The 12,141-nt window shown below is 48.3% G+C and overlaps 1 protein-coding gene across 2 annotated transcripts in view; it reads left to right on the top strand.

The window, feature by feature from the left end:
* Nucleotides 1-12,141, top strand: part of LOC106607315 (unconventional myosin-X) — a 53,764-nt gene that overhangs the window by 34,814 nt on the left and 6,809 nt on the right. Inside the window, exons 4-10 of one of the 2 annotated variants that reach the window (XM_082976622.1) lie at nucleotides 1,713-1,895; nucleotides 4,225-4,382; nucleotides 6,316-6,439; nucleotides 6,841-7,138; nucleotides 10,299-10,506; nucleotides 10,694-10,821; nucleotides 11,828-11,948. In XM_082976622.1, coding sequence (XP_082832748.1) covers nucleotides 1,713-1,895; nucleotides 4,225-4,382; nucleotides 6,316-6,439; nucleotides 6,841-7,138; nucleotides 10,299-10,506; nucleotides 10,694-10,821; nucleotides 11,828-11,948 — 1,220 coding nt within the window. Of the gene's footprint in view, nucleotides 1-1,712; nucleotides 1,896-4,224; nucleotides 4,383-6,315; nucleotides 6,440-6,840; nucleotides 7,139-10,298; nucleotides 10,507-10,693; nucleotides 10,831-11,827; nucleotides 11,949-12,141 lie in introns of both variants that reach the window. The other variant, XM_082976621.1, reaches the window with a different exon arrangement.

Genomic DNA, 12,141 nt, shown 5'->3' with positions numbered 1-12,141 from the left:
GGAAAAGCACTTTACGGCAGGAAAAAGGGGAGCTGGTGCGGGGGGGGGGGGGGGGGAGATGAAAGAGGGAGAGACTGAGCGAAGAGAAAAGAGCTGTAGGGAAAGCGAGGGAGAGCTGACAGGTGGCATGCAGCTTGCCTACCACAGAGGAAGCTGTGACGCTGGCTCGGCGTCAGAGCTGTTCTCTGAAGTTAGCCCAATGAACATGGCACTGTTGTTCCCATAAACACATGCACACGCACACACACACACTCAACGGATGGCACAGCCACATAACCCTGCCCTCACCATAGCGCCCTTCAAATGAGTGTATTTGGCTATTTGAGCCACACCCGTTGCTGACAGGTGTATCAAATCGAGCACACAGCCATGCAATCTCCATAGACAAACACTGGCAGTAGAATGGCCTCACTGAAGAGCTCAGTGACTTTCAACATGGAACTGTCATAGGATGCCACTTTTCCAACAAGTCAGGTCATCACATTTCTGTCCTGCTAGAGCTGCCCCAGTCAACTGTAAGTGCTGTTATTGTGAAGTGGAAACGTCTAGGAGCAACAACGGCTCAGCCGTAAAGTGGTACAGAGCCCTGACCTTTGGGATGAATTGGAACGCCGTCTGCGAGTCAGGCCTAATCGCCCAACATCAGTGCCTGACCTCACTAATGCTTTTGTGGCTGAATGGAAGCAAGTCCCCGCAGCAATGTTCCAACATCTAGTGGAAAGCCTTCACAGAAGAGAAGAGGCTGTTATAACAGCAAAGGGGGGGACCAACTCCATATTAATGCCCATGATTTTGGAACGAGATGTTCGACGAGCAGTTGACACTGGTCTGCAGTGTCCACATACTTTTGGCCATGTAGTGTACATCCCTTCCATGTAAAGCTGGACACTGCAGACCAGGATCCCGTTCAGTAGAGACCAAACACAAACAGTTGTGAAATGGAAAATGACCGTTTTTATTGGACAAATTCCGGTCAGTTTCAAACCGTTTTCTCTCGTTCTGTGCCTAGTGAACACCACCCAGTTCTGAGGGCCATGGTTATGTGACAGGGGTGGAATGGTGAAGGGAGCCAGGAGAATGTATCAGCCTTTCTTTCCCTCCCCTCCCTCCCCTCCCTCCCTCCCTCCCTCCCTCCCTCCCTCCCTCCCTCCCTCCCTCTCTGGGCGTTAATGAAAGATCAGTCCACCAGTTCTCTTCCTGCTACTCCACCACCAGTGACTGTTCTCCAACCTCCCGCTTTCTTCTTTCTGTGTTTTTTACAGCTGTAATTATCCTGGTGGCAGGCACACAGGCCTTAATGTCTGACTATACATTAGCTGCCGTTATTTTTAACCTGTTCTGCATGTTACAGACATATTTTATGTCCGATGGGTTCAACCTCTTAGTGATTATGTTCAGCCCAAACTAATTAACTCTTACATTCAACCAAATAAGACACACGCACACACACAGTTGCACACACAGTTGCGCACACACGCGCACACACACACACACACACACACACACAGAGGCGCATGCACAAAAACACACACACTATCATGTGCAGATATGTTTTTGATTAGGCCACCTTTTTGATAACATGCACTGCTTTGCTTCATCTTGGCCAGGTCGCAGTTGTAAATGAGAACTTGTTCTCAACTGGCCTACCTGGTAAAATAAAGGTGAAATAAAAAAACATATTTCTCACACACATTCATTGTGTGTGTGTGTAGGCTGGCTGTTCCGGGAGGTGCGTGGAAGCTGGATCAAGCAGCGGTGCTACTGGTTTGTACTGAGCCAGGACACCTTAGATTACTACAGCAGCTCAGAGAGAGGAGCCCGCAGACTGGGAACGCTGGTACTCACCAACCTCTGTTCTGTCATCTGGCCAGACAAACAGACCTTCAAGGAGACAGGTGAGTGCCACTCACTCACGCACGCACACACAGACACATGAGCATGCACACATACACGCAGTGTGCATGAACACAGACATGCATGCGTGTATAGTCTCTCTCTCTCTCTCTCTCTCTCTCTCTCTCTCTCTCTCTCTCTCTCTCTCTCATATATATTCTTACACGCCATCCCACATTCCCTGTTTGGATAACTAAGCCCCACGTAATAAGTTCCATATTGGTTCAATAATCAAATATTGGTAAAGATCTCAAAGCGGTCGTAATATGAGGATTTACGGTCTCCTCTCAGTTCCTGTAAGCCCAGTACACCCAGAGGAAGTCTGGAAAACCCAGTCCACTTTTCTCTCCACAACTTGGGTTTTTCTGGGACCTTCTGAGTCACCAGCCCTTTACCGTTTAACACCCTGAATGACAGGAATCGGAAAGGAAATACAGGTGAAATGCTATTGTTGTGTGAAGAGAGAGAGGGGGATGACTCGGACTAGGAGTTCTTCTATTACTCACCCACGACACACACACACACACACACACACAAGGCCCTCTGTGTCTGTATGGAGGGGATTGTACCTTCGCCTGCTGACTTTAGACAACCACTTAAAACCTCCAGGAGAAAAAAAACTTAATCCAAACATTCCCCTAAATCTGCTCTGGGACTTTCCTGCAGAGAAGTGTGTACTCTGTTTTGCTTTTTCGTCTGTTTTGTCCTGCCCTTAGTAAAAGTACAGCTCACTGGTGGCTGTGTGTTCTGTCTGTGTTCCTCTATGAGCCTCTGAGTAAGTCTGTTCCCGCAGAGTGGCATGGACCGAACGGCTTCCTCCTAATCTCCTTACCATACAATACAATACTAGTCCCCTTTTAGGCCCAGTATCTCCTTCCACCACTCTATCGCTCACTTGTGAAATAGCAGTGAATGGACACACACACAAACACACTTTAGCCTCACTTGGCTTTTGAACTTGACCAATCTAAACAAAGACAAATCAGTATGCCAAGTCACTGTAACGGCTCTCGTTGGTGGTAGAAGTAGACCAAGGCGCAGCGTGGTTAGTCATGATTCGTTTATTCAAGAAACACAAAAACAAAATAACTACAGCAACAAAACGAAAGCGAACAGTTCTGTCAGGCACAGACACTAAACAGAAAACGAGATCCCACAAAAACCAAAAGGAAAATGTGTCACGTCCTGACCAGTATAAGGGTTATTTGTTATTGTAGTTTGGTCAGGACGTGGCAGAGGGTATTTGTTTTATGTGGTTCGGGGTGGTGGTTTGTTTAGTAGGGTATTTGATTTATGTATTCCGGGGGTTTTTGGGCACTGTTATATGTTAGTGTATTTCTATGTTCTGTCTAGTCTTTTGTATTTCTATGTTTTGTTAATTGGGGTTGGACTCTCAATTGGAGGCAGGTGTTTTCTAGTTGCCTCTGATTGAGAGTCCTATATATAGGTGTGTGTTTGTTGAGTACTTTGTGGGAGATTGTTCTGTGTATAGCCTTGTGCCTTACCAGCCTGTGAATAGTCGTTGTGTTTTCTTTGTGTACGTGTTTATTTTGGTTCTCCTTCTTGTCCGAATATAATAAAGAAGATGAGTGCACATTTCCCCGCTGCATTTTGGTCTATATCCGACGACAGCCGTTACAAAATGACAACTTATATATGATCCCCAATCAGAGACAACGATAGACAGCTGCCTCTGATTGGGAACCACACTCGGCCAAAAACAAAGAAATAGAAAACATAGGCTTTCCCACCCGAGTCACCCCCTGACCTAACCAAACATAAAGATCCTTATTATTCTCTAAGGTCAGGGCGTGACAGTCACGTAGCTAGCAGGAGATCACATGGTAACCAACTCAGGGTATGATTGGCCCAGGGGTCCACACTGCCTGTAGCGTGTCCAGTACAGTTACTACTTCCTGTGCACATGGAAGAGAGAGGGCTTTCTCTGTTCTTACAGGAGGTTAGGCCAGGTGTTGTGCCAGGAGATTGGATGTAGTCGTTGTGTTTCGGTTGGGCTTAGTGGCTAATAAAGTTGGGAGCCCCTCTCGGGATGACCGCTGACCTCAGTGAAACCCAGAGAGGAAGTGAGGAAGCAGGAGTCACACCAGATATGTGGAGTGTCCCATGTTCAGACCACATGAGAGGGAGAGTGGAGCAGGCTTCCTTATTTTCTGAAACCACAGTTATTACATAAGTATAGGCCTTGGATTCTGCTCTCTATAGCTATATTGTTCTTTGAAAGTTCAGCTTCTGTTTGTTCATGTTTACTCATGCTTTCATTGCACGATACACTGATGACTGATTTTCCCTGTGTGTGTGTGTGTGTTTCAGGGTACTGGAGCATCACAGTGTATGGGCGTAAGCACTGCTACAGGCTGTACACCAAGCACTTCAACGAGGCTGTGCACTGGGCCTGCGCTGTCCAGAAGGTCATCGACACAAAAGCCCCCGTGGAGACGCCCACTCAGCTCCTGATCCGAGACATCGAGGTGAGACACACACATATGCACACACACGCGCGCACACACACACACTGCTTCACAGCATCTCGCTGCCCGCCCCAGACCAGACCACTGCCAAGCTGCCGATGACAAGGGTCACCAAACACGGACCGCAGCAACACAACGGACATTATACCTCCGCTCTGTCACCGCGGCAACCGCGCAACCACACTGGGTCGCGAGTCCAAAGTGTCCTCCAACTGTCGTTGCAGGGAATTCAGGGAATTATCTTGTTCCACCAAGCTGTGAGGGGAGAGGAGGCAACCCGTAAAAGTTCCACCGGAATGTTCTGCCCTATTTTAAGGAACGTGTCATTTTTAGAGGCAAAAGGGTGGATGAAGAGGGTGTGCAAGGCAAAGCGTCATATTTGGACCCGGTACCAGGGTGTGTACGTGTGTTTGCCCACAGAAACATGCCTCACTGAACAGTTCTATTTTTAAAGTATGATTTCATTCAACACTAAGACAAAGTCTAAGCGAAAAAGCCAGACCACACTCTGCCATCACTTTGGAATTCACCAAGTGGTGTTAAGTCTCTGCTTGTTTGCTATTCTGAGTTTGTGTGTTGTTGTGTGTGTATTCTTGTAAATGTGCCCTTCGATCACTTGACTTCAGCGGAAGGAGGAAGAGATGGGGACGCTTTTTAAAGAGTTGCCCCTGTCTTCTCTTCCTCCCCCTTTCCAATCCTCCTCCACTCCTTCCAACACTCTTTCTCACACTTAACACAAAGCCTAGCCGAATCCCACTGAAGGCTGGAGAACACTACTGAACACAACTGACACTACGGGAGAGGGAGAGGGACAGGGAGAGAGAGGGATAGGGAGAGAGAGGGACAGGGAGAGAGAGGGACAGGGACAGGGAGAGAGAGGGAGGGGGAGAGAATGAATAGAGGAGTGCTTTGTGTGAGAGAAGTGCATATCTCTGAGTGTAGATGTGTCCCACCAGACATGGAGGTGAAGACAGATGACCGTTTCAGCCTTGGACCTCCAGTCTGTGTCGCGTGTGAAAGAGGGAGAGAGGGACAGAGAGGGACGGGAGGGGGGGGGAGAGAGTGAGAAGGACAAGGGAACGTGTCCATTTTTAGGACATAACGAGGATGGATGTTCTGTCGGAATCCTGCAGATTATAAATGAATCCCGTTGTGTCCTCGTGCGACCTCTACATAGACCGCAATGTGTGTCCCAGTGTTGAGCACTGTACAGGCACTGTATGTTAGCCTATGGTAATGTGTTGTGTATGTAGGCTGTATGTGTCTGTCCAATAGACAGTCTGCCAGTGTTCTACATGGTCCCAGTTCAGATGGACCAAAACATTTCAGAGGAATGTGTCAACTTTGCCCCACAAAGGAGGGTGAATTGGGGGAAGGAGGGAGAGCAGTGGCAACATTACTAATGTTCAACAGGTGCAGGCAGGGATTGCAGCGGTGGATGCCGTCTGTGTAGGGCGGCAAGACGCCTAGCGGTTAAGAGGTTGGGCCAGTCGCTGGTCGAAAGGTCGCTGGCTTGAATCCTCGAACTGACTAGGTGAAAAATCTGTCTGTGCCCTTGAGCAAAGCACTTAACACTAATTGCTCCTGTAACTCGCTCTGGATAAGAGCGTCTGCTAAATGATTCAAATGTCATGTAAAATGTGTTTCTGTCAATGAGAGCTGCATCTGTAGGGAGATACCACATAGACATGTAAATAGTGTCAGGGATGGCGGTGTGTTTTGTTGGGTCCCCAGGTGTTTAAAAAGCGGCCATAGCTGTCCTGCTCCATGGCCTGACTCCCACTGACCCTAGTCGCCCCTGTTACCCAACACACTCTCTCTCATAGCAGCCCTGCTTGGGGCTGCACCCAGGTCAGCTGGAAGGTCAAGGAAGCTAATCTGTCACTCTCTCTCTTTTTAACTGTCTGTCTGTCTCTCTGTCTTTCTTCTCCAGGAGAACAAGTTTAACCCTGAGGTGGTAGATAATATCTACCAACACAACCCCATCCTGAAGCACACCCAGAGCCCCCTGTATGCCCCCCTGCTGCCCTTCCCTTACGGCAGCCTGGAACACACCTGTAAGTACTACTATCATGCTACCCCCAGTCCCTGCGTTCAGTGCCGTGTCTGTAAACTCTACAATAGAACACGAGCAGGTACACACACACCCACTCACATACGAGTAATGCTGTCACATGCTCGTTGACATATCATACACTGTAACAGACTGACATATAGACTTACCATTGAGTTAGTCACCTGTAATGCCTACCTGCCTGCGTGCCAAGTCAAGGCCAGTGAGTGAGACTGCTTGGATAAGGACTGATGAGAGACGGCCACTAAAGCTTAGTTGTTCTACCGAGAGACATCACATAGGCAGGATCATCTATTCTCAACCATGCTGACTGGTCTAGTCTGGTCTAATTCCTAATACTATGCGTCTGGTACTGACTCCCTCTCTCTCCACCCCCACCCCCAGACCACAGCGGTAAGGGCTACGCCACGGTGCGGGAGGAAGCGGTGAAGCTCTTCAACTGTCTGCAGCAGCTGGAGTGCGCGCGGGACCCGGTGCCTCTGATCCAGGGCGTGCTGCAGACCTGTCTGGACCTGCGGCCGCTCCGGGACGAGGTCTACTGCCAGCTGGTGAAGCAGACCAGCTGCACGCCGCAGCCCCACACCGCCGCACACCTCCGCTACTGGCAGCTCCTCACCTGCATGAGCTGCACCTTCCTGCCCGGCCCCGCCGTGCTTAAATACCTGCGCTTCCACCTCAAGAGGTGACACACACAACATATAACACAACGCCCTCAACGGGAGATGTAATTCTTCCTCTACCCATCCACCTAGCTCTGTCGTAGCCTGCGGAGAACTTTAAGACATCAGCTGGTTTCAATAACAATAGAAAGCGTTTGGTGTTGACAGGTGTCTCTGTACCCTGTCACAGAAATGATTTGAGAGGTGAGGTGGGAATAGGGCTGTGGTACGAGGGAGAAATGGGGGTCAGGATAATGGGCCAGAAGGGTGCCAGTAGCATGGGAACCCACTGTGGGAGCAGACAGGAGACAGGCGCCAAGCCTGCTAACCACCAGTTAGATATAGTAGTGTGAAATGCCCTCACATTGTCACTGCACGACCCCCAGACATATCCAGTGTTTTAGGAGTGAATTTGCAGCTCTGAATTAGCCACATGCTAAGCTATATTAACAGTGCTAATCTTTGGCCTAAAGCCTCTGTTGGACTGCTAGTCACGAAGCACTATATATGATGCCCATGTTTACATTGCTACTCAGTATCAGGCCAAAGCTAATGGAACAGTTGCAATATATAGCACAGAATATAATATATAGCACACAATATATAGCACAGCTAGAATACACTGTCTCTCATGGTACAGTGCCTTCGGAAGGTATTCAGACCCCTTGAGAAAATCCTCAGCAATCTACACACAATACCCCATAATGACAAAGCAAAAACAGGTTTTTAGACATTTTTGCAAATGTATTAAAAACAGAAATACCTTATTTACATAAGTAATTCAAACCCTTTGCTATGAGAGTTGAAATTTGAGCTCAGGTGCATCCTGTTTCCATTGATCATACTTGAGATGTTCTACAACTTGATTGAGCTCCAAGACTGGATTATGTCGAGGCACAGATCTGGGGTACCAAAACATTTCAGCAACATTGAAGGTCCCAAAGAACACAGTGGCCTCCATCATTCTTAAGTGGAAGAAGTTTGGAACCACCAATACTCTTCCTAGAGCTGGGTACCCGGCCAAACTGAGCAATCGGGGGAGAAGGGCCTTGGTCAGGGAGGTGATCAAGAACCCAATGATCACTCTGACAGAGCTCTAGAGTTCCTCTGTGGAGATGGGAGAACCTTCCAGAAGGACAACCATCTCTGCAGAACTCCTATTTGGAGTTGGCACATGACAGCCCCTTGGAGTTTGCCAAAAGGCACCTTAAGACTCTCAGATCATGAGAAACAAGTTTCTCTGGTCTGATGAAACTAAGATTGAACTCTTTGACCTGAATGCCAAGCGTCACGTCTGGAGGAAACCTGGCACCATCCCTACGGTGAAGCATGGTGGTGGCAGCATCATGCTGTGGGGATGTTTTTCAGTGGCAGGGACTGGGAGGCTAGTCAGGATCGAGGCATAGATGAATGAAGAAAAGTACAGAGAGATCCTTGATGAAAACCTGCTCGAGGACCTCAGACTGGGGTGAAGGTTCACCTTCCAACAGGACAACGACCCTAAGCACACAGCCAAGACAACGCAGGAATGGCTTCGGGACAAGTCTCTGAATGTCCTTGAGTGGCCCAGCCAGAGCCCGAACTTGAACCCAATCGAACATCTCTGAAGAGACGGCCTGACAGAGCTTGAGAGGATCTGCAGAGAAGAATGAGAAACTCCCCAAATACAAGTGTACCAAGCTTGTAGCGTCATACCCAAGAAGACTCGAGGCTGTAATCGCTGCCAAAGGTGCTTCAACAAAGTACTGATAAAGGGACTGTATACTTATGTAAATGTAATATTTCTGTTTTTTATTTTGAATAAATATGCAAACATTTCTAAAAACCTGTTTTTGCTTTGTCATTATGTGGTATTGTGTGTAGATTGACAAGGAAAAAATACTATTTAATACATTTTAGAAGAAGGCTGTAACCTAACAAAATGTGGAAAAAGTCTGAATACTTTCCGAACGTACTGTATGTTTGGCTTGGGTAAGTATGGCGGTTGTACTTTTCACAGTATAGCTAGCTATTAGCCTCCGGGGTCAGCCTAAATGCAAGGTGGCGGGTTATGCAGCAGCGCTGCTATAAAGAGATAGGGTCAGTGTTTCCCTGAGACCTCTGTGAGAGAGTGTTAAGGCTGACCCCACAGCTGGACAGAACTGGAGCTGCACACTGGGCAGAGGGCCCAGAGACTGAGCCCCCCTCCCCCTCTACCCCCATGGTGCACTGAGAACCCCCCAGGGAATGTCCCCAGTCGGAGAAGGGTCGGCATGAGCCCTGCGTGCGTGGAGGAGAGGAGGTTGGGCCAGGCGGGGTGGGGTGGGGAGGGGGGCAGACGGAAAGGGATCACACAGCCTCTCTCAGTGGAGCATTCGTAATTATGTTTGAGCAGCAAGACAAAACCCACCCTGTGCCCCGTAATGAGACAGAGGAACAGAGAGGGGAGTGGAGGCCCTTCTCTCTCTCTCTCTCTCTCTCTCCTCTCCTCTCCTCTCCTCTCCTCTTCTCTTCTCTTCTCTCTCCATTTGGCTGTCTGGAGTGTGAGTCTCCTCTCATTCGCCCCCTTTCTCTCTCCAGCTCTCCTCTGTGCTGTGCTGTATATTTTGGGATGGACACTGTAGTATAATTGCTTCCTTCCCCAACTTCTACCCTTCCTTGTTTGAGCTGAGGTGAGCTCATGGCTGTGTCAGGTCACCTTTCACACCTCTGACATTCTTGCGTGTGTTGGAGCTTTTGGCCCATTGAGGGTGGACCCCCCCCCCTCACCTTCCCTGGCCACTCCGCTGAGAGGAAGCGGCAGGTCACTCTGGTTCACGTGAGCGGAAACACCTTTTCCTGTAAAGAGCTCTGCTGAAAGTCAAACATGTTTTCTTTCCCTTTTTACATTCTCTTTGAAGGGTGGAGGGAGGAGAGCCTTCTAAGTCTCTGAGAGCCAAAGTGAGAACATTGGTCGTTCCTCGCCTCATTGACTTCTCAGTATTGCCAAAGCGAAAGAAAATAAAGATGGCTTGTGTGGAACCGAAAGGATGACGCAAATCCAGTTAAAATAATATAACGGTTTACAGGCCTCGCATTATCAATATTAGAAACACTGACATGCTTCAGTTTGCCCTTTTGAAATGTAGTGTAGTTTCCGTTAGTCATTCACACACACTCACCCTGCTCACTCCCGTGTCTCCTCTCTCCCCTCCTGTGGTCCAGGATCCAGAGCCAATTTCCGGACTCTGAGATGGATAACTATGCGTCGTTCATCGGGGAGGCTCTGGAGAAGACACGGTGCCGGGAATGTGTTCCCTCCTGGGAGGAGATCCAGGTGTTGATGGGGAGACAGGAGATGCTGTGTACGGTTCACTACCCAGGACCAGGCTCCTGTCAGCTCCACATCAGCTCACACACCACCGCCAACGAGGTGAGGGGGGACCTCTCTATCATCTCTGTCTCTCTCTCTCTCTATCAAGATCTACGAACACCCTCTCCAATCCTTTCCTCTCTAGTTGACCTTTGTGGAGACTTGCACTGTAAAGACCCAGCAAGTTGGGAAATGCTTGTCAGTGTACTCCTCCAGACTCTCTCTCTCTCGCTCTCTCCTCTGCTAGGTGGTGAGGAGGATGTTGGAGAAGCTGGGTCTGAAGGAGAGCAGAAACACGTTTTCCCTGTTTGAGCAGAACGCCCACTGGGAGAGAGCTGTAGGGGGAAACACCATCATCGCTGACATCCTCACCAGGTTTGAAAAGTAAATATCGCGCAGACGCAGAATCTGAAGTCTTTGAGAGATAGATAGTGTCGTTTTTATTTTATTAATTTTTTTTTAGCGGGTGGATCAGCTTAAATATTGCAGATAGATTGTGGCTTCTATCAATGTAATTGTCTGCATCATTTCTATCCCCCATATATATTTGTAGCATTATTTTCCCCTAGCCCTACCACCCCTCCCCTAATTGGAGTAAACTAATGGACAACAACACTTAGGCTTCTACTTCCAGCTTATATATACTGTATGCATTTTAAGGATCACTGTATATTTTACTTTCCTTTCATTTTTCACCCTTCAGCTACCCTCAACGCCTCCCACCTATCTCTGGAAACCATCCCATTTTCATTTCTAATTGCCATATATTTCTCAACTGTGCTGTAATGTTTCACAAAAGTTCTGAACCTTTCTATCCTCCTAGTTTCTACAGATAGTGTCGTTTGTGTTTTTCTTCTCCTGTTGTCCAGCTCTCACGCTGTAAATCAACCAAGTCCCTGATAACTGCTGACCTTGCCGTGTCAAACACAAACCGACACCATGCTGGGAAAGTAGTGGGCTTGTGTCACCATGTCTGTCTATCTGCAGTCACTGAGCACTCAATGTGACACCGATGTCATATGCTTGTGTGGGGACAAGTCTCAGTGTCGCAGATAAGGGGTAAATTCAGCTGGAATTGAAGGGCTCGGCGTTGTTCTAAGAGGTGTGCGTGTGTCTACAGTCTACAGAGCTAGAGTGACACAGTTAACATACCAAATGTAGCTAGTCGCTGCTAGTCATCTTCTGGTGATGTCACAGACAGGAAGGGATGGGGTGGTGGGATATTGACCTGGCCAGCCAGTTAGGGAGTTCTCATGCATATGTGTGTGTGTGCATATGTGTGTGCATGCATGCTCGTACGTGTGTATAATTTCTCACATGTGTTTTTTTTCCCACCGGTCACCCCTGCTAACCCCTTGTGTTCTTCCTCCTCTCTCTCCAGCCTGTCTGCCAAAGAGCCAGACTCAGACTCCCAGTGGAGGCTCTGCTTTAAACTCTACTGCCTTCTGGATGCTGACGCCATATCTGTCGACAGCATCGAGTACCTCTTCCTCTTTGAACAGGTAACAAACCTCACAGAGAGAGAGAGAGAGCGAAAGAGAGATCGGCGCCTCTATTTCCTGTGTTATTGTCAGTGTTAAATTAGACATTAGTGGCTTTTCCGAATAATGATAACGAGACATTTTAATAGCTTTGGCCAGTGACTCATTTCTTGTATTTCACTGCGTTATTAGGTTTCACTTAACAGTCGTTAAA

The sequence above is a fragment of the Salmo salar genome, chromosome 06 (genome assembly GCF_965601325.2).
Source record: "Salmo salar chromosome 06, fSalSal1, whole genome shotgun sequence".
In the NCBI taxonomy this organism is placed as follows: Eukaryota; Metazoa; Chordata; class Actinopteri; order Salmoniformes; family Salmonidae; genus Salmo; species Salmo salar.
This window is presented reverse-complemented; position numbering and strand designations above follow the sequence as displayed.